At 44.6% G+C, this 27,130-nt stretch overlaps 1 protein-coding gene across 7 annotated transcripts; it reads left to right on the top strand.

Moving 5' to 3' along the window:
* scn1lab (sodium channel, voltage-gated, type I like, alpha b) lies at positions 1-26,178 on the top strand. Of its 7 annotated transcripts, none has more exons than XM_070930904.1 (26): positions 1-267; positions 1,599-1,717; positions 2,052-2,141; positions 2,512-2,640; positions 3,166-3,257; positions 5,255-5,548; positions 6,412-6,475; positions 7,044-7,185; positions 7,695-7,922; positions 9,573-9,851; positions 10,619-10,960; positions 11,788-11,920; positions 12,031-12,269; positions 12,355-12,528; positions 13,488-13,844; positions 14,054-14,569; positions 18,062-18,197; positions 18,988-19,142; positions 19,285-19,458; positions 20,054-20,176; positions 21,158-21,433; positions 21,680-21,733; positions 21,928-22,065; positions 24,418-24,522; positions 24,629-24,899; positions 24,986-26,178. In XM_070930904.1, the coding sequence occupies exons 1-26, from the start codon at positions 1-3 to the stop codon at positions 26,176-26,178; spliced, it is 6,090 nt and encodes a 2,029-aa protein (XP_070787005.1). The 7 variants fall into 7 exon arrangements, with proteins under 7 accessions (XP_070787005.1, XP_070787007.1, XP_070787003.1 ...); XM_070930906.1 differs by having other exon boundaries at positions 7,695-7,901; XM_070930902.1 differs by having other exon boundaries at positions 7,695-7,901; positions 10,619-10,813; positions 21,680-21,739; positions 21,934-22,065.
* The last annotated feature ends 952 nt before the right edge of the window (positions 26,179-27,130 follow it).

Below are 27,130 nucleotides of genomic sequence, written 5' to 3' on the forward strand. Positions count from 1 at the left end.
ATGGCACAGCTGCTTGTACCGCCCGGACCTGACAGCTTCCGTCCCTTCGCCCCCGAGTCGCTGGCCGCCATCGAGAGGCGCATCGCCGAGGAGGAGGCCCGGAGACCGCGGGCGGAGCGCCGCAACGACAGCGACGATGAAAACGGGCCCAAGCCCAACAGTGACCTGGAGGCGGGGAAATCTCTCCCCTTCATCTATGGGGACATCCCTCCCCACCTGGTGTCCACCCCTCTGGAGGACATGGACCCCTACTACAGCAATCAGAAGGTCTGTTTCTGAAAGTTCTGAAAGTCATCATTTCAAGTCCATCTTATCAAAGGACACATGCTCTCCACCGTGCTGGCCTCAAAGCATCATCGTGTATAGCTTTTTAGCCACTAAAAGCTTGAAGTTAATTGCCTGACGCTCTCAATAAACCATCTTAAGGAAACACAAGGGCAGATGTAGCAATCTCCACCCACGTAAGACAAACCTCTGCTGAAGAAAGATAAATGAATACATTGACTTCCTATCTTTCAGTGTGGGCAGATCGGGTAAACATTTTTAAAAATGAAATGTTATTATATTATATATTAAGATGAATTATAGACAAAAATGTCTTCGTAAGATTGGGGCTTAAAATGCCCCTTACACAATCAATGTATCAATAATAATAATAAGCCTCTGAAAGGAGCCATTTTGTATTTGTGAGTAGATCATTTTACTGATAACACTTATATTTCAACACCTGTGGAAATATTCTTATTCACTGTCCTCTGAGAATAAGATGAGGACATTAATACCACTGTACGCTAAATACTGTACGATGCTACAGCCATCAGCTGCTTAGCTTAGCTTAGCCTAAAGACTGGAAGCAGCTAGCCTGGCTCTATCCAAAGGTAAAAAGAAAAATGCACTGACCAGCATCTCTAAAGCTCACTGATTAACATGTTTGGTCTTTTTTGTTTAATCTGCACAAAAACCGAAATGTGAAATCCACAAGTTGTAGAAGACTTTGTCTGGCCAAGACATAAGTTAATTAGTGAGCTTTTGTTACCTTTGGACAGATCCACCTCCATTCATATTTAGCTTACAGACATGAGAGGTATCAATTTTTTTTATCTAACTTTTGGCAAATAAAGCGAATAAGCACATTTCACTGGCAACAGCTTTATAGTGAAATGGTTCATCTTTTACAACATTAAATTCAAACAAAATGATAATGTTAGCGTTTGCTATTTCAACAGATGAGATCTAAAAAAAAAACCATTTAAACATGTGCTCCGCCAAGTCAGAGCCTTTAAAGCGCGGGCCAGCGGAGGTGCTAAATGCTAATCTGAGCTGTTGTGCCAGTTGAACTGCAGTGCCAACATGTCCGGCCTGAGGTGGACTCATCCAGCTTCATTATAATAACAGCCACAGCCCCTGAGCAGAGGCTGGACAGCTTCCTCCCCTCCGCTGTTATGACTAATCACACACGCAAAAGCTGGCGAGATGAGCAGATACTATACGACACACACACACACACACACACACACACATGTCATCTCAGTACTGTTTTATGTCAAGACAAAGCTTTGTATGATGCAGATTTAAATCCTGTTCTGTTTCTCTTTCAGACCTTCATAGTATTGAATCGCGGGAAGGCAATCTTCCGTTTCCACGCCGCTCCTGCCTTGTACATCTTAAGCTCCTTCAACCCTCTGAGGAGGATAGCTATTAGAGTTTTAGTACACTCATATCCTTTCAGAGTTTGCCACGGACACAGCTTGATTTGGATTAAAGGGTTTATCAGACAAAAGAGGGATTTAAATGTGCTGATGATGAAGAGTAAATGTCGCGATTGGTTTAGGCTTTCTATGTCGGCATACATCAGGCTTTACTGCTGCCGAGTAGTTGGAGATGTTACGGATGAACAGAAACATACTTAACTTAAACTTACTGCAGCAATTAATTGTTTCCTTCCGAAATGTTGACCGCGTTGCCGTCAGGTTTGGTTGTAGTGTAGCATACAGGGATTAATGCTCAAACACACAAATGTTCCATTGTGTTCCTTGACTTTGTCTCTCTACGATGTTCAGCATGTTGATCATGTTCACCATCCTGACCAACTGTGCTTTCATGACCCTAAGTAATCCCCCAGAATGGGCCAAGAATGTAGAGTAAGTATCCACTTTCTCTTCGTTCGGTCTATAGAACAAAGAATTTTGCATCAAAAATCACACCCCTTCTTCTTACAGTCAAATAACTCAGTCAAATCCGAACACAAAGACATGTTACACACGCACACTGAAATCACGCACGGCCTACACATCTGGAGATATCAGCATATCTGATGGCGATTTCGGACATTTAAATAAAAGGGTGGAGAGTAAATATAGTGCACTATGTAACGGATAGGGAGTGAATTCAGGCATGTGTTGCGGGTCTGTCACCTTGCCTCTGAGCTGTTAACCAACATCATTATTTCTCTCTGCGTGCCTCTTCCTGCTCTCTCCCCACACCTCCCCTCTTCCTCGCCTTGTTCACCAGGTACACATTCACAGGGATTTACACCTTCGAGTCCCTTATAAAGATCCTGGCCAGGGGCTTCTGTGTGGGGAAGTTCACCTTCCTGCGGGACCCGTGGAACTGGCTGGATTTCAGTGTTATCCTCATGGCGTAAGTATTCTGACAAGCACAGTTAAGATCAGCTTAACATGATCTGGCGTAAATGAAGAGGCCAAACGCTTTTTATTCGAATCAGCCCACTAGCCTATTAAGTCCCACTGAATGTGAGGAGAAGAACGGAGAGGATGAAGAGGGGCATGATAATCTGCAGCTTATTCGTGTACGTTTTCAGAGCATGGCCAGAAATATCAAACTCTATTCTGTTAGAATGGATGTAAGCCCCCAAAGCATGGAGTCTCTTGGCCCATATTTGTCCCACGCTTCAATTACTCCAGCTATTTGTCTTGAAACTACAAAATAAAGCCTCCAGCATTAGGTTACCCAGTGTTTTTTTGTGATCGTAGTATTTGTTGACGTATCAGATAACAAGACTGTGATCGTGTTGAGAGGTTCCTGTATTCCATAATGCTGTTGTGAGAGGTGGTTTTATCTCTCTCCGATGTCTGTGTTTGTGCACGTGTGATGGGTTTCTGGACTGTGTGATGCTGTATAGTAACTGTTCATTTGATCCTGCAGGTATATAACAGAGTTTGTAAACCTAGGCAATGTTTCAGCTCTGCGCACGTTCAGAGTATTGCGAGCTTTGAAAACTATCTCAGTAATACCAGGTAAGGCTGCCCGCGCCTGCTGCCAGCACTCCTGCCATTTGTCCTCTGTGCGTGACCGTTTGCCGTTCCCTCCTCTCCCCTCCCCCTTCCCATGACCCTCCTTTCGTCTTGTCATGCCATGTGCGTGGGTGCCTGACCTGTGTGCGCGCGCGTATGTGTCCCACACCTTTCCCAAAATACCCAACTCCCACCCCTCCCTCCTCTCCCTTCCCTTCCCTTCCCTTACAGATATGTCACAGAGTTTGTGGACCTGGGCAATGTCTCAGCACTGCGAACCTTCAGGGTTCTGCGAGCCCTGAAAACTATATCAGTCATCCCAGGTGAGAGAGCCATCAAGGCCCACAGGGTTAATGAAATGCTAACGGCTAACTGGCGTTTCGCTAACATCCAAGCACCCCCACCTGCCCCCGACCCCTCTCAGCTCATCTCACTCTAGCTTAGCCTAATGACGCCCGTCGCCGTCCCTCATGCTGCCCTCGTCCCAAGGCCAGTAAAAGCTGGAATCTGGCTCCAATCTGCACAGATTGACAGGATTCTTAGCTTTTAGATACATCCTTCAAGGCAGAATTCTTTTTGGTTGAAGTCTATTCTTGCCTTGGGAGACTTACAAGTAGATTTTGTGCACTATTTGTTTTTTCCTTTTTGCATGAGACATTGCAAAAGCCGTTTTTCTGGTGGCAAGCACTTTGTGTGTGTAGGGCTCCTCCTTACCTTGTTTTCCTGTGCATGTCTTGTTCAATGTTGTGTGTTTTTGGAGAAATTGTGATATGGTGAGTGGTGGTTGGGTAATGACATTCCAAGCACTAACACTGTTCACGTCATAAACTAACAAAAAAGGTCATTACAACATGTCACATCTGCATTTGGACCCAGTTTAAACGTTTCAGGCTCTATTTTTGTGGCAGTGCAAAGTCTACTACAGGCAGTGTGAGCACATGTTGGTGTTTTTTCTGACCTTGAACATGGCGCAAAGGTGGGAGAAGTGGTGCAACAAGATTGAGAGTGGTGTTTTGGTGGAAACAGTGTCTCTAATGTTGAGAATTTACATCCAAAGTCCTTACTGGCTTTTTTTGTTGAGAGTTAGAGGAGAAGATTCGAACCACTCTCCTGTCTGCACGATAAGTATGAGGTTAGAGCTAGCAAGCAATTAGCTTAACTTAGCATAGAGGCTGGAGGCAGATGGGAACCTCTAAAGCTCGCTAATTAACATGTTGCCGTATGTCATTTGTTTAATCTGTACAAAAGAACACAACATAAAGATGACAATCAATCTTCTCCTATAACTCTCAGCAAGAAAGCATGTAAGCATATATTCCAAAATGTGGAAGTATTCCTTTATTAATTTTTTTGACTTGAAGAAGCCGATGTGGACTTGTCGTCAATATTTGGTCACCCATTTTCCTCATGCTCCACCACCAGCTGCAGGAGAAAGGTATGAGACCACTAATGTGGCCGGCTGAGAGGATAACGATTGATCGCCACAATCACCCTCCAATTTGTATACCACTTCACTCAGCCCTCTCGCGCATGGTGCCGCGCTGTATGGATAAAAACAGCATGGTTGGATACGTCCTCATTCACCTTGTGCGCATCACTTAGTACTGTGTGCTGGTCTTTGCAACTGCACTAAAAAAGAGCTCAGTTTAACTGTTTCAGTTGAACAGCACAGATGCGATAGAATATTATAGTTGTTATTCCTAATAAGGTCCTAAAAAAATATAGAAAAAACAACAACAACACACCAAGACACTATAATGGGCATGAGAAACATGACTTTCTCTAGTGGTTTATCCATTATTAGTAGTGATCTGTGTCAGCCTGGTTCCTGTATGACAACAGTTCATACAGGAACCTCCACTGCAGATCCCCCTGGCTGCTTGCTACTGTAAGCTCTTATTAGCAGCTTCTCTCTCTATACAAGCTTGTGGCTGTAATTAGCAGGCAGTAATCATTCTGCGATGTCCCCCTCCCGCCCCCTTGCCCTCTCTCCTGTTTAGGCTTAAAGACCATCGTCGGCGCTCTGATCCAGTCGGTAAAAAAGCTGTCGGACGTCATGATCCTCACCGTGTTCTGCCTCAGCGTCTTCGCCCTCATCGGCCTGCAGCTCTTTATGGGCAACCTGAGGCAGAAGTGCGTGCGCATGCCCATTGGCAGCAACGCCACCAACAGCAGCAACATTACCGCCAGCGACACGATGTTTCTCATCGACACCCTGCAGGAGATCAACACCACGTTTGTGCCGAACGCCACAGAGAGCTCCTTCAACTGGACAGAGTACATCAATGATGAGAGTAAGCCGAGTGAAGCGTGTGAAAGTGCCGTTGCATGTCTGCCAGGCGCGCGTAGGAGTTAACCGGGGTCAAGCTAGCGTCCGCCCCAGACGGCCCGAGTCAGATACTGGCTACTTCAAATGCAGAGATGGGTCAGGGTGGTGGTGGTGGTGGTGGTGGTTTAGTGGGGGAGGTCAGGCACGCTGGTCTGCTGCCGTGATAAGGAGTGACAGCAATGGCTGCGAGCAGTGGCTGCGCTCGCTAACAGGGGCTGGTGGGAGAATTCAGCAAATGTGGCGGATAATCGCCACAGCAATAAAACCCTCTACTTTCAACCCCCTCACTACCCTTCATCATTCTCCCATGGCCCATCTGTGTGGCATGAGCAGCCGAAAGTGCTAGAGGAGGGTGAGTCACTGACCGGCAGCAGGATATCGAGGAGACGCGCACCAGCTACATGACAAGCCTGCTGCTAGAGCAAGACGAGGAGGGGGAGAAGAAGAAGAAGAGGGAGACGGAGCTGATTGAAATTGCTTTAAAGTCTGGCATCTTAATTGCATCAGTGACTATGTTTGCCCCAAAAACAATCTGATGCCGTTGTGATTGTGACAGTTAAGTGGTAGATGAGGACAGAGTGGCCGTGATTGCTTTGAAAGTCACATGTGCTTTAGTCACACACACACACACACACACACACAAAAAAAACAGGATGACTAATGGGGTTGGGTGCTAAAACAAAAAACAAAAAAAACAAATCACCACCTTTCTCTCTGTCTTCTAGAACCCCCAGGGTGCATATTGTGTTTTCTGTCCCTTCATATCCGCTGCTTCACTCCCATGACGTTGCTCTGTCTGACCGTCCCTCTGTCTCCCCCCTCCTCTAGGTAATTACTATTACCTCCCTGGCCGTAGGGACGCTCTGCTCTGTGGAAATGGCAGTGGCGCTGGGTAAGGCTTGACATGTTTTATTTATATGGCCAATTAGATGCACCACAAAGCTGAGCACACACAATTAGTGTCGACACTCGCCACCGCGCTGAGGCATCACAGGCATCTCAACTGCTGGTTAACTATGGGTGCATTCCATTTAGTGCGTTTTGGCAAACTCCCTTTTCGTGTATGCTGCTAAGGGAGGCGCTTGTTGACTTTAAGTTGATATTTAAAGCCATTTATCAAAGCTGCATATTCACTCCAAAAAAAGCACACCGGCTTTGTTGCACTTTCAAGCTTTTGGCTTCACCTCACCTAGCCACCTAGAGGTTAATAAATACCGGGTGTGTCAGCTGCTTGAAGATGTCACAGGCCCCAAACGGCTCGTAAGATACAACATCAACACATATCAAACACCTGATCCAGGACTGAATACTACTTATCATGGTCAAGAATAGCTCATAAAATGTGTTACAGGAAGATTATTGAAAAATTGTACGGAGTACTCCAACTTTTTAATGTTGAAATACTACACATGGTACCTCTAATGCAAAGCGTTGTTCATAACACCCGTGTGTCCTGACAGGCTCTGTCCAGAGGGCTTCATATGTATGAAAGCTGGTCGTAATCCAGACTACGGCTACACCAGCTTCGACACCTTCAGCTGGGCGTTCCTCTCCCTGTTCCGACTCATGACCCAGGACTTCTGGGAAAACCTCTACCAGCAGGTTGGTAGGATTCCTGTGGCTCCTCTGTGGTCATTATAGAGTACAGAATGTGCTCGTCCCTGTCTATCTGTAACGGTTGGTGACGGTGAATGTTATAGATTGTTGTTAACACGGCGCATCTTAAATAATGTCTGTTGTATTGCAGCAACAAAAAGCAGCTCATTTCATAACAAAAGCCTTCAATCAGTAAATATCTGTGCAAACATATCCAGTTAGTTCAAAGAGAGTTTTTTCAAAAGGGTGTGTCATCCTGCAATTATAAACTAGGCCTGTTATGTAAGGTCTTTTGTCTTTTGTTTTGTGCTGCGCCACTACCATTTTTGCAACTTGACATTTGCAAAGTCACCAAACAATGGGATGACCACAACTGAACACTACGCATTGTGTTCTTTACAAACAGAAGAAAAGGCAAAAATCATCCATCTATGGCGTCCTTTTACTCCCACGCGTGTGTTGATTTTCTCATAAATTCCCAACAACGACCTCTTCTCTTCTCTTGGATCCATCAGACTTTGCGCGCGGCAGGCAAGCCCTACATGATCTTCTTCGTGCTGGTGATCTTCCTGGGCTCCTTTTACCTGGTCAACCTGATCTTGGCCGTGGTGGCCATGGCTTATGACGAGCAGAACCAGGCGACCATCGAGGAGGCCCAGCAGAAGGAGGAGGAGTTCCAGGCCATGCTGGAGCAGCTCAAGAGACAGCAGGAGGAGGCACAGGCAGGATATTCATCTTTGTCTGTTCAAATTCAAGTTAGAATTAACATGCAGGCTGCCAGTCTGTGTCTAATGAAATGTGTCCATTTCATTTGAAAATAATTTGGGTTAATTGAGAAGTTCATTAAGAAAGTGATGTTTTAAACTGGTAAAGCGACAGGGACATTTTAGGAGTGGCTGGGAGAATCTCCTTGTATCTAACTGGGGACACTCTATTGATTCTTGGGCTTAAAGTCTTGAGCCAGCTGCCAAAAGTAGCGTTGCCCCAGGCGACCAAGGGGGTGTCACTGTCCTGGATGACTGACACCCCTCCGCTGCGTCCTTGGTAGACCTACAGAAAGAAAAATGAGCAGATGGACATTGAATGCAAATGATATGCTAGACAATGGAAATATACTTATTGTAGCCCTGGCTGTTGGTTCAATAATCTGTATATCATCTGTATAAGATATGACTCATTATCAAGGGAGAACCATACCTTGTGTTCCTGGGCAGCCAACCAGCTATTTTGAAGCTTGTGACGACATAGCCAGACGGTCTATTTCTGTCCTGCTACATGTGTAACACACAGCTGAAGGCAACAAGTTCATGTTCATGATCACAGGCTGCATCTGGTACGTTTACGGCAGGAAATAGGAAACTTACTAATGTAGCAGCAAGTGTGGGAATATAGGTAGAGCAAATTCGTCTTAGAATGCCATAGACTGGGGATGTACAGAAATGATTCCATCTTAAAGCTACAAGTTGCCTTTGAAAGTGCATTAAAAAGTCATTTGTAAGCAAGCAGAGATGGCAAAATAGTTAGCTAAAAGTAAATAGTTGAAATGATGTGATATGCAGTATGTGTATATGTGTACTAATTAGTATTAGTATTAGTATAATATCATATATGCATATCATATTGTACGATACCACACGGTATCCCTCTTATCGCACCCTCATATGTGGAAGGTCATTGTGTCGTATATTGCTTCTATATTGTTTCCACCTCTGTTAGCTTCAATGGCTGTTCTTCCAGGCTCAACACTGTCTTATCAGGCCTGTGCACATTCACATGGTTGCCATGACAGACTCTTAAATCCTTGTACTATAGTGCTTTCTGGGACGTTTCTCTCCATTAGAACAAAGATACAAGATGAAAAAGAGGAAGTATAAAAATCTAAATCAAGTGACATACTGTATTCTTTGATTGCCTAATTATTGGATACACAGATATTTGATACTATTCATCTGATATTTTCTGTAACTGCACGGAAAGTCTTTTCCTGCTAAAGCACCAGATTTTACCCATTCACATCCCCCAACCTCGCTTCCCAAAAGCATCTCATGAACATGACGCAACGCATTTGTGTGGAAAAAGACACACACAGTGATTTGATCAGTGTTGTTGGCTTCAAAGAGTAGAATTTCCTTTTGTTTTGTAAAACAAAAAGGCTATTACCTAACCCAGCATCCACACAATGTTTCTCTTACTCGATGAGTATTATAAATGCACGAACACAGAAATGTTTTGGTTTGCATGAACACATTCAGGCGTCCATTTTTAGAAGGTGTCTGAGGCTTATTTGGCTCTTCATGCTGCCAGGCTCTCTCCTCCGCTCCAGTCTGCGAGAGCCTTTGAGACAGGCACTGGGTCGCCATGACAACTGTGTTTGTGCTCCGATTGGCTGGCAGGTTGCCGCGGCAGCAGCCACGGAGAGCGGAGAGTACAGCGGGAGAGGGGGCCCCACCTCCGAGTCCTCCTCGGGGACGTCTAAGCTCAGCTCGAAAAGTGCCAAGGAGCGGCGCAACAGGCGGAAGAAGAGGAAGCAGAGGGAGGAGGAGGAGGAGAGGGGGGCCCACGACAAGTTCCACAAGTCTGAGTCCGAGGACAGCATCAAGAGATCCAGCTTCCGTTTCTCTATTGATGCCAACAGACTTTCTTATGAAAAGAGGTGCTCCTCACCCAACCAGGTAAATACTTACCTGATAAGTGGGCTCAAATTAGACTGGTATTGGTCTTTTACAAAATGTCACACATGTCTCATCATACCAGGGATGTAATTAAAGTTACTTAAAACAAATATTTAAAACTAGGGATGACATTTAATTGCAATAACAACAGCAACATTTGCAGTACAGTATGTATGCATTCAAAGTTTTCTAAATTAAAGGAACAGTTAAGCGTTTATTTGTTTTCTTGCTGAGAGTTAGATAAGAAGATGGATACCACTTTTATAACTGTCCATTAACTATGAAGCTGGAGCCAGCAGCCGGTTAGCTTAGCTTAGCATACAGACTAGAAGCAAGGGGAATCAGCTGGCCTCTGAATTTTCCGTTTTGTACATTTCCGTTTTTATACAGACTAGCTGTGTCCCCTCGCTTCCAGTCTTTATGCTAAGCTAAGCTAACTGGCCGCCTTATTTAGTGTAAGGCATTAAAGTGGTATCAATCTTCCCCCTAAATGTCAAACTATTCCTTTTCTAGTCTTTTTTTCGTGGCAAATTCGTCATTATTTTTACATTTATGTTTTCCATCACCCCATTCTTTCCTCTGCTTCTGTCTCATTCCTTTCTAACTACACACCTGTACTTCCCTCATTCACAGGACCGCCCAGCACCAAATTTGCATTTGGTGTCTCTGTTTTCCCAGTCTTCCCCAAGTATTCCAGGCTCTACCTCCCTCCGCCCTCTAACCCCATTTTCCCTTTCTCTTTTTCTCTCTGCCTCTCTCTCTACCAGTCTCTCCTCAGTATCCGAGGATCCCTCTTCTCACCTCGGAGGAACAGCCGCGCCAGCCTGTTCAGCTTCCGCGGCCGGGCACGCGACATGGGCTCTGAGAATGACTTTGCAGACGACGAGCACAGCACCTTCGAGGAGAGCGACAGCCGCCGGGGCTCCCTGTTCTTGCCGCGCCGCCTCGAGCGCCGCTGCAGCGCCATCAGCCAGACCAGCCTCGGGGCGCAGCGGTCCGTGCTGCCTGCCAACGGCAAGATGCACTGCGCGGTAGACTGCAATGGTGTAGTGTCGTTGGTCGGCGGAACTTCTGTAACAACCTCCCCTGTAGGTCTCCTGCTGCCTGAGGTGACTGTTTATTAAAAGTTTATACCCCGTAGTTCCTTGTTCTTAAGCTGTTGATAATTGAATGATATATCAGTTATTACTTGTAGATAATGTTGGCTCCTTAAAGGATAAGGATGGTAATATGCTATATTTTTGTTATTGTCAATAAATCTCATGAATATTTCTTTAGTCCGTCAATACTTTCCTACCTCCCTAGCCCATCTGAGGTTCTCGGCCCAAGCACAAGCACAAAAGCAGCTCACAAATAAGTACTCTGCTGTTTGATGAACTGCCATGAAAATTTGACATTCGTGGTCCCCAGAGGATGAATCCTAATGACTTTGGTGATCCCCTGACTGTCTAGTGCCAGTGAGGATGCAATTTATGTTTTAAAATGTCCCGACAACTGTTGGATGGATACCAATGAAATGTGGTCCAGGCATTCATGTTCTCCACAGGATGAATTGTCACTTTGGTGGTCACTTAATTTTCCATCTGGCACCAACATCAGGCCTATTAGCCTAGTAGACTTCTCCCACCCTAAACGGTGCAACGACGCTAATCAGAGGATGAAGTATAGTCTGCACATGCTCACACAGATCAGGTCTAATCAGGCAAATGAGTGCACACCTGTGTAGATCAATCATGGTAGCACCTTCAGAATACAGGTTATGAAATAACCACATACATAAATACAGGAGGCAATAGATAAAAAGCCAAGATTATAAAATGCTTGCAATGTTAGTTCATATGAGCTCACATTCTGTACATATCTCCCCTTCTGCTGAATGTTGCTTGCATATCTAATCTATTATCGATCATAGCTATTAAATATATATATTTTCCAGGGGACAACTACGGATACTGAGCTGAAGAAACGCCGGTCAGGTTTTCACCAGCCATCCATGGATTATTTAGATGAACCAGGGGGCAGGCAGAGAGCCATGAGTGTGGCCAGTATTCTCACCAACACCATGGAAGGTAAGCATCAGGCCATGTCGTGGAGAAAACTAGTGAGACAGCATATACAGTATAAGGGAAGAAATACTGCATTTCATTATAATGAAATGTCGTCATTTGTCCTTTTCCAGAACTTGAGGAGTCGAGACAGAAATGCCCCCCCTGCTGGTATAGATTCGCCAACACCGGTCTGATCTGGGATTGTTGCCCCGCGTGGCTGAAAATCAAGGAGGTTGTCAGCACATTGGTCATGGACCCATTTGTGGATCTGGCCATCACAATTTGCATCGTCCTCAACACCCTTTTCATGGCCATGGAGCATTACCCCATGACCAAACAATTCGATAACGTCCTCTCTGTGGGAAACCTGGTAAGTGTTGTGTGATATGACAGGAAATATCTCTCAGGATGCAGATTCAGGTGTAAAACTTTTGCCCCCCCCCCTTTGTCATTAGGTGTTCACAGGCATCTTCACAGCAGAGATGTGCTTCAAGATCATCGCCCTGGATCCCTACTACTACTTCCAGGAGGGTTGGAACATCTTCGACGGCATCATCGTTAGTCTGAGTCTGATGGAGCTCGGCTTGGCCAACGTAGAAGGCCTGTCTGTGCTCAGGTCCTTTAGATTGGTAATAGCTGAGTAATATCTTTTTTAGCTGAATTACATGATTTACTTGCTCTTTAGATAAATGAAGTTAAGATGCGCCTGCACTTCTAGGGTCAGGCCATAATGGCTCTCTCAATAACATTCATGTTATTAATGCGGTAATGAGGGCTTTTGTGCAGTACATGAAAGGCCCCACTGAGAGTTGTTGTGGCCTTTGGGGCACAGTGTGTTTTTTTCTGTTCACCTGATTAGCTCTGTATGATTGTTGCTGTGCTGTTAGACGCTTAGAGGCCACAGTGATCTTTTACACATTGAGATTTTCTGTATACTCACACAGACGCGAGATAAACAATATTACAAGTATAATAAAATGTTGGTCTGCTTTTAAAGCAATAGTTTGACATTTTGGGAAAAGTTGCTCATTCCCATTTTATCTGAGATTTAGATAAGACAAACTCTCATATCTGTCCATTTAAAATTTAGAGCTTGCAGGCGATTAGGTAAATCCAAAAGTGTGTGGGGGGGGGGACTCCAAAACTCAAAAGTGCACCTCTCATGCTCACAAATGAACACTTTTTATCTTTTAATCCATACACATATCTTTGGACGCGGCCAGGCTAGCTGTTTCCCCCTGCTTCCAGTCTTCATGCTAAGCTAAGCTGACCTTCTCCTGGCTCTAGCTACATATTTAGCGCATGCGTATGAGAGGGGTATCAATCTTCTCATCTAATTTGAGGCAAAAAAGCGATTAACCCTATTTCCCAAAATGTCACACTATTCTTTTATGTATGTCTTAGTATGTCAGTAGTGTAGCAACTGAAATCAAACAGTTTCACCATCCCTTTCCCTGTTTAAAAAACGGCTTTACTTACACGATATCCAAATATATGCCAGTGTTATATATAGTTTACATTTATTCATCTATTGAATCTTCTTCAATCTTCAAAATCAGAAAATCACACTGCCTTTGTTTTATAACAGCTGAGGGTCTTCAAACTGGCCAAGTCCTGGCCCACTTTGAACATGCTGATCAAGATCATTGGCAACTCCGTGGGCGCTCTCGGGAACCTGACCCTGGTGCTGGCCATCATCGTCTTTATCTTCGCCGTGGTGGGCATGCAGCTGTTTGGCAAGAGCTACAAGGAGTGTGTGTGTAAGATTTCTGATGAGTGCCAGCTGCCCCGCTGGCACATGCACGATTTCTTCCACTCCTTCCTCATCGTGTTCCGGGTGCTGTGCGGAGAGTGGATAGAGACCATGTGGGACTGCATGGAGGTGGCTGGACAGACCATGTGCCTGATCGTCTTCATGATGGTCATGGTCATTGGAAACCTGGTGGTATGGGGTTCTCCCTCTTTATTTCCTTTCTATAATCTGGATTACATTGTTAAAATTATGACCATAGTTTGCTTTAATTTAGATTGACGTTTGTGAATGTTTCGTTGGTTGAATTGGTTATAAAGTCAAGTCCTTAACAGACACTCTTTTTACAAGTAATACGGTCAAGTGGGTTTCACTTTCCCTGCCTAATGTCCTCTTCTTCCCAGGTTCTAAACCTGTTCCTGGCTCTCCTTCTGAGCTCATTCAGCGCTGACAACCTGGCAGCAACCGACGACGACAGCGAGATGAACAACCTGCAGATCGCCGTGGGCCGGATCCAGCGGGGCTTCGCATTTGTGCGGCGGTTCCTCCAGAGCCTCTGCTCTGGCAGGGGCGGCAAGGGCTCTGGTCTGGCTGAGGAGAGCAAACCCTTGGATGAACTGCACAGCAATGGCAAGGGCAACTGCATCTCCAACCACACTTCAGTGGAGATCACCAAAGACCCCAGTGGGGTGTACATGACGGAGGGCAACGGACGGCCGGGAGGAGGGCTGGTCGTTGGGGTCGGTATTGGTGGGGACACTACAGGGAAGTACCCAATGGAGGAATGCGACTACATGTCATTCATTCATAACCCCAGCCTGACGGTCACGGTGCCCATCGCTGTGGGCGAGTCAGACTTTGAGAACCTAAACACAGAAGATTTCAGCAGTGACTCGTCAGATGTGGAGGGCAGCAAAGAGGTAAGATGAGAGACTTTGATTAGACGTCTCTGTCAGTTTGTAGGAAATCTCTTGAGTCACACAGCTTTTGTATTTGATTAGCTCTTTTATATGTTTAACAGTTAACACCCAACGCAAGTCAGTCGCTGTATGAATATGTCAAGATTTGCATAGAGATGGCCTTTTCAGAATGTTCAACAGTCAAGCAGTTTGAAAATAACACACCTGCTGACTCATTTGTACATTCATCCCGCTGTGCTACTGAGGGAATGGAGTTTTTATTCAGTTCTAAAGCCCTCGGCGGCAGCAGAAGAAAGAGCCATGACAAACAATGACTCAAATTTGCGTTTGACATACGTAGCAGGTTCACTTTCTAGATGCACTCATTAGAATGTGCGTGTCAGAGAGTGTGTGTGTGTACAGTGTTACATGGTAGACTTGCCACGAAATGCAGTTCACTATAATACACACCTGCTAAAGAGACTGCTTAATTCATCGTCCCGTGCTTCGGGGGAAGCCACGTGCATATGTGTGCATGTCTTAAGATGAAATCAATGAAACTGTTTTGTCAAAAATACGATCAGTAATAGCGAACCAAAATGGATTATCAGCGTACGTCAAAATCTAAATCAAATATTCGACAATTTAAACTAAACCAAATACTTCACCAGACTTACTTTCGTTTGTAACTCATTGCCTATTCTAACAGAGCTAATGCCAGGTTTGCTGTTAAGTGTTGCCGGGCTGACAGGGCATTGGGACTGCGCTCCCTGGTGATGTCAACCTGCCACTCTGGGTGTGGTGCCAATTCCCTGTGATTCAAAACAACCCAGGAGACTTTTTCTAGCTATGGCACCACACAGCTCCATATATGCATCAGGCGATGCTCTCTCCCGTCACCCTGGTGCATTGGGATAATTAAGCAAAAGATATTTGGCCATTTCTTACCCACTGTGTCATATTGATCAAATTAGCGACAGTAAATATTCATTTCTGCATTTAGTTACACTAAGAACATTTGGTGTGTGCTGTTTGTGTGAGATTAGTGTCATTGCCAGTATAAAAACAGCACAGCGCAACGCTCTGACCCCCCTACTGTTCCTTGCGGCTGACCAGTGAAAGACTTGAGGTTGTATGCTGGCTTTTGGTGTGTTTGACTCACTTTGTTTAACCCCCCGTTTGTTATTGCAGCTGTGTCACAGACGCTCTCAAGGTTTTCAGTGAGAGGAGAATTGTAAGACCACTTTATTGTACCATAGCACCAACCATGAGGACTGCCTATGCCATTTACAGACAAACTACATATTTTTTCTCATACCTTCAATGGATTGCCCATTTTCGTTCTTTGCCTGGTCTGCCCTCCGCCCACCACCCCTCCCACCCCACCCTCTTTGTTTTATACCCCCCCTTCCCCATACAGCAGCACACTCAATGCTGTAATCTTTACCCTTTACCCCCCCCCCCTCCCCCTTTCATAATTTATCTCAAAACATCAGGCTGTATTGCAGTTACAAACCATTAGGAATGAGCAACACCACCTTCCATTGATAGACAAACTCATCTAACATGATCTTTGCTTTTGATTTCATTGCTTGGTTTTGACTTGGTTTCTGGTCTTGATTGGCATCCAACACTCCGAGCTTGAGAATGAAGGAAGAGAGGAGGTGGAGGAGAATGAGGACAAAAAAAAAAAAAAGAAAAGAGAGAGATGGAATGGAGGAATGAATTTTGCTGTAGTTTTGACAAAATTCATTTGTCTGGTTCATGATCCACGCATACACACATGAAATACTTGTATGTACTTGTTTTTCTGTGATACTCAAATGATAGTGGAATGATGAAAGATTCTTTACAGAATTCTTTCCAAGGAGATGATTTAGAAACACAAATGAATCAACGTGGATTTTTGCAGGGTGGCAAAACAGATAACACATGGCAGTTTATACGGAATAAGAGGTATTTATGATGATGTACTAAATGAGGGTAATTTCTTCATTTTTTCTCCTCCTAAAACATAAAATTGTAGAAACTCCTTCCTAAATTACAATCCTACTAGATATGGTACATGTACACAACTATTGTGGATTAGTCGGCCATGTTCTGCGTGCCTCTATGCCTGTGTTATCCACTGCAACTATCTCGTCACCCAACTTGTACAAATATAGTCAAACTTGCCAACAAAATCTGCCAAATAAAAGCACGTTAGGTTAAGAGTAAAAGCCTCATATAATCCACGTCCAGAGGAGATAAAATGGATCTCTTGCTGAAGGAGAGAAAGAGAAACCGGAGGGAAACACCCCTCCAGAAAGCGATGCACTTGTGAGCAGCATGCTTCCATCATTCCCATGCCGTATTAGCTGGGTCCCACGGCAATCAGAGCTGCTGCACTGTCTAGGATGACATGTTCCTGTACTTCACACGCCAGACAGATCAGACATGAGGCCACATAACACCATGTTTGCCCAAAGAAAAACAGACAGGAAGCCTCATGACACAAAAAGGTCTCACTATATGCAGATGATGCTGTAATGTACATTAATGGCAAAAACAAAGATCACTGCATTTTAGGTTTTTCAGAGGAGTTGTTGCTAGGGTTCAAACTTCAGAGTTAGCAAGGAAGATAGAGTAAAATGAACTTGACAACAGCAGCAACACTTGTCCTTACATGTGTTTTGCATATTGCTGAGAAGAAGGGCGAAACCACACTTAGTCCTGTATGTTTTCTGGGTATGCATGGGTGCTAATTCAACATGTTTTACAAATGGGAACAAAAAAATAAACGCCAGACCACATGCTGTCTTATAAACAGTGCACAGTACTGGTTTTTGCTGATAAGCTAATGTGGTTATCCGTCTACTTCAACACAAACAGAAGAAGCTTGTACACTGCTTTTCAAGGAATGGAAACAACGTGTTTTCATGTCACTGAGGAAAATGTTCAGCAGTCCTTCGGTGGGTGGGTTCTAGCTTTGAGGGTGGGGCAATTATTATTCATAGAATAGAATTCAATTTTGGAAATGGGATAAATTATAGAATTGATTTGGGGTCATTTTTCAGTGGACATGAAAATACTTCAGCACACGTTCTGCTTGGTACTATTTCAGGCTTGGATTGATAATGCACTGGAATACTGCATGCACTCTTCCTCGAACTGAGGTCACATCAAATGTACCCACAGCGCAATTCCGTAACGCCAACCTCCCCATGCCATGTGTTGCCACATAATCTGATTTGATCAGATAAAACTAATGTCAAAGCCTGTAGGTACATTTGATCGATGCTGCATGTGATGATGATAACACAGTGACGATGACTTTAAAGAGCCCAACTCTGTGAGCTATTACAGTGCCTAGTCTCCACACTAAGGTATGCAGTTGTGGCACTGGAGTACATGTGAATGGAGAATAACAATGATAACCAGCTCAGAAGGTTGGCTCCTATAACCACTGACCCTCTGTCGTTTCAGGCACGGCAGTGTAACTTTGTGCTCTCATCTTCTTCCTCGTCCATGCAGAAGCTTGATGTAGAGCCCAAGCCTCTGAGCTCATCAGAGGGGAGCACAGTCGATATTCGCCCCCCAGGAGATGGGGTGGATTCAGTGGAGCTAGAGCCAGAGGAGTCACTGGACCCGGAGGCCTGTTTCACAGAGGGTGAGAGAGATGCGAGGGTGATGGGCAGGAAGGATGATGGGTAATGGGAAAGTGGGGCAGAGCGAGAAAGGTGGGAGATGCAATGCTTCCACAGCACATTTCAAGACGTAGAGTAAATCGCATTAACTGCTTGTGCTTAGCGCCAGTGTGTTATACTCACCGCTGAGTGACAGTGAATACAAATGCTCAGCAGGACAGAAAGAAAAGTAGTCTGTGGGATTGTCATGGTTTGTAATGTAACCTGACATTTAGTCTGACACACCTCCAGTAGAATTCGGAATTTTCAGATACTTCTTCAGTCTTTCATGAGTGTTGAATACAGAAATGAGAGGTGATGATCGAGGATCAGAGATGGGTGGCATTTACCTTTTATGTTTCTTTCGTCATTATTTGGCTGTTTTGTTCACATTCTAGGCACCACTTTGCATTGTATCTTATCTATGAAATCGTTTAATATTGTAAGGTTAGATTACTTGGAGTATGATAGTATGTCAGGGCCAGTACATCAAGACAATAAATGTAGCAATTTGTCCCTGGCACCCTTTTAATTATGTCAACACTTTGCTCCTTCTTCTTCTGCAATGGTTTAACGGCACCGGACCAGGAACGTGCATGCATTTACATTTTCTTTTGCCATTTTTTCTGGAAATTTGGTTACAATCTGCCAAGCAATGAAAACTGATTGAAGGACAAAAGATAGAGAGGGTTGTTTAGTCAACATGGAGCCCATATTCATTCCTGTGGCCATTTCTTATGCCTCACCCCCCACATTCCCCTCACACGCCTACAGGCTGTGTGCGCAGGTTCCAGTGCTGCCAGATCAATGAGGAGGATAACAATTATAAGAGCTGGTGGACACTCAGGAAAACCTGCTTTATCATAGTGGAGCACAACTGGTTCGAATCCTTCATCATATTCATGATCCTGCTCAGCAGTGGAGCACTGGTAAGTGGGTGTTTTGTGTATGTTCATTGACCTCCACTGACCTCCCCCCTGATCTCTTTTAACTTCGGCATTTGCAGAATTGTAGCATTCATACCTCATTGTTTCCACCAGCAGTCTTTATTACTTATTCCATTCTGAACAGGCGTTTGAGGACATTTACATTGAGCAGCGAAGGACCATCAAAACAGTGCTAGAGTATGCAGACAAGGTCTTCACTTACATCTTCATCCTGGAAATGCTGTTGAAGTGGGTGGCATACGGCTTTGTCAAGTACTTCACCAACGCCTGGTGCTGGCTCGACTTCCTCATTGTAGACGTATGTATACTCAGTCCCTACAGCGTTGTAATGTGAGGCTTCCAATCTGGCATCAAATCAAAGACAATTTAGACTTTTAAGGAATAGTTAAACATTTTGGGAAATACATGAGCTCTTGCGGAGAGTAAGATGAGAAGATCGATACCACACATGAGCTTTGGACAGAACCAGGCTGTTGTCCCCATTTCCAGTCTTTATGCTAAGCTAAGCTAACAGTCTCCTGGCTGTAGCTTCACATTTAGCGTACAGACATGAGAGTGGCATCAATCTTCTCATCTAACTTGTGGCAAGAAAGAAAATAAGCGTATAATTAGTAACTATATATACACTATACTACTTAATGGTTGTCATGCCGATATGAATACCATCGTGTCCTCTTAAGTCATTGTTCATCTCTTTATCTGAAATGCACAGGTTTTGGAGCTATTCATTTTTAAACACTGTTAATTCTTTATTAGCTATTATATTGTGTGCAGACTAATCATTCATGCCTAATTAACCATCCTGTTCAAACACTCGGGCCGGCACTGTGCAGAGGGACCTCTTTCTTTTCTCACCTCTCACCCTGCTCGTCTCGACCATTGTCTTCTCTCAGGTGTCCCTGGTCAGCCTCGTAGCCAATGCTCTGGGCTACTCTGAGCTTACCGCCATCAAATCTCTGAGGACGCTGCGAGCCCTCCGGCCCCTGAGGGCCCTGTCTCGGTTTGAGGGCATGAGGGTAAGGACATCTGGAGTAACACTGACACAAAAGCCACTTGGAAATGAGGATTGTGATCGTGGGCAAGCTGGAGGCCAGCATAACTAGCTTTATTCTGACTTTAAACCAAGAACTGTTTCGACATGATTAAATCTTTAAAGGTTTAAAATGTTCAAGTAAAATCGTCTACCCTTGCCCTTGTGTGGTTTTCTAGTCACATTATTTTTATTTGACGTCTCTCTGTAAAGCTGTAGAGACACTTTCTCAGCGTCTGCTTGTCCTGAAAATGTCACAGTATCATTTATATTTCCATGTTTAGAATCTCAAATTCTTCTTAACGTTTGATGTCAGTTAAATGGCTTTAGCTGGTCAGGGAGCCTGACTGTAAGACTGCATGCTATTTACAACCTGTGTAGAGTTATCTTTTCCTTGCAATTCAACAGTGTACTTCTGCTATCTGCATGACTTTCGTCACATTGTGTCAACGGATTACTGTATATAGCTGTTCTCAGGCATTGGTTTCTGATGTTGCTTGTGTGGTGCCTTTGACCTGTAATTTTTTTCTTTGTTGTGTGTCTTTTTTCATTTACAGTCAAACAAAATGTTGTGACTTCATCCCGCTTCTCTAAGGTTTTTTTCTGTTTTGCTTTTTTACCTATGAAATGTTAACTTTTTCACCTGTCCACCTTCTTCTTTCCAACTGTCATTTTGTTAGATTCTCTTTGTAGATATGTATGACGATCAGAGCTTTCTGTGTGCAGACGTTACATATTATACAATACAGCTTTCAATAATATAGACAGGACATTTTAAATCAGAGAACCGTAGCTGTACAGCTCAATCAAATCAGGTGTTTACATGTCTTATTTAAGAACAGTTAAGTGATTAGATTGTAATGGCCACTTATCTCAAATCAAACAGCCCCTCTATTTTGCCAAGCAGAGACGTCGGTTTGACCGGCAGGAGAGTGCTGAATGTGTCCATGTGCTTCAACCTCTCCAGGTCGTGGTGAACGCGCTGCTGGGGGCCATCCCCTCCATCATGAACGTGCTGCTGGTCTGCCTCATCTTCTGGCTCATCTTCAGCATCATGGGCGTCAACCTGTTTGCAGGGAAGTACTACTACTGCGTCAACACCACCACGGACGAGATCTTCCCCATCGACGTCGTCAACAACAGGACCGAGTGCCTGAATTTGGTCAACGACAGCGCCCGCTGGAAGAACGTCAAAATCAACTTCGACAACGTCGGCGCCGGCTATTTGGCTCTGTTGCAAGTGGTGAGTTCGGTCTTGGTGACACGGGTGGCATTATGAAGATAAGAAGGATGCACGTGTGGCTGTAGCTTCTTGTTTTGGCATGTTTAATCATTGATTTGATTAGTCATTTTCTGTATGGTTTCGTTTACACTGACAATTTGACACAACAGAGAGGGGAAAACATCAGATCCTCAATCCAAAATCAATATTCATGTTTAGCCATATGAACACAGTTGAAACAGTGACTCTTCTCTCATCTGCTCTCAGGCAACATTTAAGGGTTGGATGGACATCATGTACGCAGCCGTGGACTCTCGAAATGTAAGTGTCTTGGTGTTGAACAGAGGGATTAGTAAGGTTGCTGTCACAACGTGAAAAAGCACATCTTTTCTGACCGTTTATATCTGGTTGCACAACTAATTCTACAATCAGCTCATTTATTTTGTGTAAGAACTGACTGACAAGTTACGAAAGCCGGTAACGTTTTGAACCTTTTTGTGTCTTGCTTGTTCTAGTTGGAGGACCAGCCCAAATACGAAGTGAACTTGTACATGTACCTCTACTTTGTCATCTTCATCATCTTCGGCTCCTTCTTCACCCTCAACCTGTTCATCGGTGTCATCATCGACAACTTCAACCAGCAGAAGAAGAAGATGAGTTGCATTTAGCAACAGCCTCTATCGGAGGACGTAACCTTCGATTAGATTAGATTAGATTAGATTAGCCAAACTACTATTAAGTAGTTACTCAGTCTGATTAATTAGAAGTCAGTATACCTACTATAATATACTTTTTTTGAGTGTGCTGTTGATGCAATATTCAGTACTTTTTGAGCACTATTAACACTATAGAGCAATGTTTTGTTGCACACGCCTGTGCACATGGGTGACACGATAGAGTGCTGCAGAAATGAGTCAGCATTTTTACACTTCCCTCGTCTCGAAGTCAAAGGGCTTTTTGAATGGGTTTTTGGTTAGACGCCTGAAATAAGGTCTGTGGTTGACACAAGCGTAAGAGATTTTAACGTTTTGCTCTACGACATAAAACACAGTCAGTCGATACCCCACTCATTCGATGTATTTCTCATTCCTAACTGAAGCCCTAGCTTTTGTCGAGGCAATGATATTTCAAGGTGAAGATGAAATCCCAGGCAAGCCCAGGTCGTTTGGTCCACCCTGCTAGCTGTTATTAATGTTGACACACAGCTTTGTTTCGGCACTGCGTTGTTGCTATGGAACTCCGACAGGCACTAGTCCTGTGCCACACTGTGCCAACAGCACGCACAGGCTGGCTACAAAGCACAGGGTTTAGCCGAAGCAGACCCACGGCTGTGTTAAAGAAAGAACTGAGCTACAGAGTAATGATTATCTGTAGCACGGTGAGGACCTGCCGCTGCCAAGGATGACTGAGGTTGCATGAGTCACTGAGAAACACCCTGCCTGCACACACACACACACACACACACACACACACACAGACAAACACACACATATATATATATACACATGCAGTGTCACAGTGAATGTTGTCTGGAAATGTGCCCTCCGTTCAGTCAAGTGGAGGATGTGGTAGGATTGGCAACAACCAGGGGGGAGGGGAGGGGGGTTTCTACTGTGTTTGACAGTGACTTGACTGACGGAGACACTATCAGTTGGTGTGGTTGAGCAGCCCCACAGCTGCAGCGTCACACAGATGGTTGTTCAGTGTTGACACCAGCCCCCCTCCCCTCCAGACATGCATCATACACTCTGTGAGCGCCTCTGATGTGTGATGTGTGCCTCATGAGATCGGGAGGGGGATTCAGTTCTTTTGACTAATGAAAGGACAATGAGTGTGTCGGCTGAAATTTGGGCAGCTTTGGAAAATAATTTGTGTTTTTTCGCGTTTTCACATCATGTCATCACCATTCATCAGAAAACAGTTACACCTGTGCACCAGCGGGAAGATCCTCCACCCACAATCTTCCCGCAGGTGTTTTCAGTTGAATGGGGATCACGTGAGCATGAAGGCTTCCTGCTGAAATGCGTCAGCAGACTTCTCGGCCCATCGATTGCAAATCAGTTTACACAAAAGAATAACACATGAGGTGAAGCGTTTGCTGTTTTTTTTCCTGCCTTTTTCCCGGCTTTGTGTTTGGCTTTTTGGAGGCAGAGCTCCCAAAGTGAACTTCAGTGCAGGAGAAGAGCACCTGTTTCCTCTCATGGACTGATAGTTTGATTGGTTTTGGTGCCTAGTCCATGTGGAGATACAAGACACCAGACAGCAACAATACCCAAAATGGACACGCGACAAATCATCATATACAGTTCCACAAATGCAAAAAGAGAACACTAACGATTCATTAATTCATTGATTCATCTGATGATTATTTTCTCAATTCAATGTTTGATCTATAAAATGTCAGAAAGTCTTGAAAAATAATATGGCCATCACTATTCCCTATAACCCAATTTAAGAAGTGGCTTGTTGCAGCTCAAAACCAAAAGAGAATTAGTTTACCGTCACGTGAGAAAACAAGCAAATATTCACATTTGCTTTACAAATTACTTAAACAGACTATCAGTTGTCAGAGTTCATTTTCTGTCAGTCGACTAAAGCAGTGGTTCCCAACCTGGGGGCCGCCAAACCTCCATGGGGGGGGTCGTCAAGCCCTCTTGATTTTAAGTGTGTATACTATACATGCATTTAATTTATTTCTGTGAAGAAGACAACTACATTTAAGGGTTATTTTAGTTTATTTATTTATTTATTTATTATAAGGCCTGGCTGCTTGGACTATCAAAACGTATGTATGATTGAGAAATTTGAAGAAAATTGTAATAGACATAGAATTGTGTCCCCTAAAAATATAAGGAAAAGTCTGACACATTGGAGTATCCACAGGAAATTCTTGATTATCCTTCGTTCTAGGCCTTGATCCAAACTGAAATATATGGTATGGAGAAATGCATTCTTCAAAGTTCAAAGTACGTGGTTATAACCAGGTTCTGTTGCGCTCCTTTTACTTTGGAGGTCAGGACATCTTCATGACAGAAGAACAGAAGAAATACTACAATGCCATGAAGAAGCTGGGTTCCAAAAAACCCCAAAAACCTATACCTCGGCCAACAGTAAGACTCAAAGTCTACTACTGTCAGACTACTCTGTCCATTCTTACTTTTGGACTAGTAGAGGTGCAAAATGACTAATGCTCTCCTGTCCCTTTGCTGCCCTCAGAATACATTTCAAGGCTGCGTGTTTGACTGCATCACAAAGCAGGCCTTCGACATCGTGATCATGATCCTCATCTGCCTTAACATGGTGACCATGATGGTGGAGACAGACGACCAGACGGAGGACATGGACAAAATCCTCTACTGGATCAACCTGGTGTTCATCGTGCTCTTCACTGGGGAGTGTGTGCTTAAGATGATCTCTCTGCGTCACTATTACTTTACCATCGGTTGGAATATATTTGACTTTGTGGTGGTGATCCTGTCCATCGTAGGTAAGGAGACGTTCAAGGTGCCTCAGCTTTCCAGTAGACTGTGTGTAAAATCGTGTACTGACTGTGGTGTTGTTTTGCTTTTGCAGGTATGTTTTTATCTAAAGTTATCGAGAAGTACTTTGTGTCCCCGACTCTGTTCCGAGTGATCCGTCTGGCCAGGATAGGACGCATCCTCCGCCTTATCAAAGGTGCCAAAGGCATCCGGACGCTTCTCTTTGCCTTGATGATGTCACTCCCCGCCCTGTTCAACATCGGCCTCCTCCTCTTCCTGGTCATGTTCATCTACGCCATCTTTGGCATGTCCAACTTTGCCTACGTCAAGCGAGAGGCAGGAATCGACGACATGTTCAATTTCGAGACCTTTGGGAACAGCATGATCTGTTTGTTTCAGATTACCACCTCAGGCGGGTGGGACGGCCTGCTGGCGCCCATACTGAACAAGAGGGAGCCGGACTGCGACAGCCAGATGGAGCACCCGGGCAACTATTACAAAGGCAACTGCGGCAACCCATCAGTGGGCATCTTCTTCTTCGTCAGCTACATCATCATCTGCTTCCTCATTGTGGTCAACATGTACATCGCCGTCATCCTGGAGAACTTCAGCGTGGCCACAGAGGAGAGCGCAGAGCCTCTGAGCGAGGATGACTTTGAGATGTTCTATGAGGTGTGGGAGCGCTTCGATCCTGACGCCACTCAGTTCATGGAGTACAGCAAGCTCTCTGACTTTGCGGATGCTCTAGATCCGCCGCTGCGCATGCCCAAGCCCAACATGATCCAGCTCATCTCCATGGACCTGCCAATGGTTAGTGGCGAGCGCATCCACTGCCTCGACATCCTGTTCGCCTTCACCAAGCGAGTGTTGGGCGAGGGCGGCGAGATGGATGTGTTACGCGGGCAGATGGAGGAGCGCTTCATGGCCTCTAACCCCTCCAAGGTGTCTTACGAGCCCATCACCACCACCCTCCGCCGCAAACAGGAGGACATGGCGGCCGTGATCATCCAGAGAGCCTTCCGCCGCTACATGATCTGCCTGGCCATGAAGAAGGCCTCCGCCCTCTACAAGGAGCAGCTGAAGGAGGGCATCCGCGACCCAGACAAGGATGTGATGGTCATCAGCAAGTTCAATGAGAACTCCACCTCGGACAAAACGGACATGACCCCCTCCACAGCCTCCCCGCCCTCCTACAACAGCGTGACGAAATCGGACAAGGACAAATACGAGAAAGAAAACAGGGAAAAAGAAAACAAAGGGAAAGACTTGAAAGACCGAAAGAAATAGACTTTTTAAAACGGAACAAAAAAATCAAAATGCATCAGAGACGTGAGGGAAATTTGTTTACAGCTTCTAAAGGGGGTAGATAGATGTACGCTTGTGTGCTGATTGTTAAGAGATGAGGAATGTGATGACAGGTAGGCCTAAAGCGGGAGTGCGTTTATGTCACATATGGAAACATGGGGGGCTTCTCGGAGGGAAGATCCGGAAACTAATGATCCAGCAGACACTGCCAGAGATTGACTGGAACACGGAAAAGCCTCTCTGCAAAACGCTTGTGATTTTCCTATTGGTTGTTGTTACTATCTGACAAACTTGAGTGTACTGTTAAGTTGTCTGTAGCTAGTGCTGCTGCTACTACTATAAATCCAGTGTCTTGAATTTAACAATCGCTGTATCACTTAACAAGTACTCTGCATTTTTGTTTTGTTTTGTTTTGTTTTTGTTAATTCTTTTGGTTACGTTTCTTTTTTAATGAGAAAGAATGTTTTCTACTTTTTTGTGCCATTATTGTGAGAATGTGGCCACTGCTTTCACCGTTGCAGAATCACCAAGGGCAGACAAAGTCACTGCAGGAAATTACAACGACCATCTGAAACTCGTACAATGCAGGTCAGGTCAGTGCTGGAATGCTCTGGGTTCATACAGTAAACGAAGCGGAGACGAAACGCATACCGCTGAAACGCAATGGACAAATACATTGAATTCACTGCTGTGCCATCAGTGGTTGTTGAAATCTGTATTGTACTTCTACCTGGACAGCCACCTCCCCATTTCAACAGAAAACACAAGTCTCTGGACACAGAGAAGCTGAATGTATGCAAGGAATGAGATACATTTCAAGAAATGATGTGTCATTTTGGGAGATGGTCACTTTTTTTTTTGCCTAGAGTTAGATGAAAAGATTGATACCAGTCTCATGTCTATCCTTTTAAATACGAAGGTAGCGCCAGGAGGC

The sequence above is a fragment of the Enoplosus armatus genome, chromosome 24 (assembly GCF_043641665.1).
Source record: "Enoplosus armatus isolate fEnoArm2 chromosome 24, fEnoArm2.hap1, whole genome shotgun sequence".
NCBI classification, from domain to species: Eukaryota; Metazoa; Chordata; class Actinopteri; order Centrarchiformes; family Enoplosidae; genus Enoplosus; species Enoplosus armatus.

What these genes read in the sequence shown, in the direction of transcription:
- scn1lab (XM_070930904.1), top strand. Translation starts at nt 1, where the DNA reads ATGGCACAGCTGCTTGTACCGCCCGGACCTGACAGCTTCCGTCCCTTC. An exon ending in GAATGGGCCAAGAATGTAGA is followed by an intron (nt 2,142 to 2,511) that starts GTAAGTATCCAC and finishes CTTGTTCACCAG; the next exon opens with GTACACATTCACAGGGATTT. An exon ending in CAGGATATTCATCTTTGTCT is followed by an intron (nt 7,923 to 9,572) that starts GTTCAAATTCAA and finishes ATTGGCTGGCAG; the next exon opens with GTTGCCGCGGCAGCAGCCAC.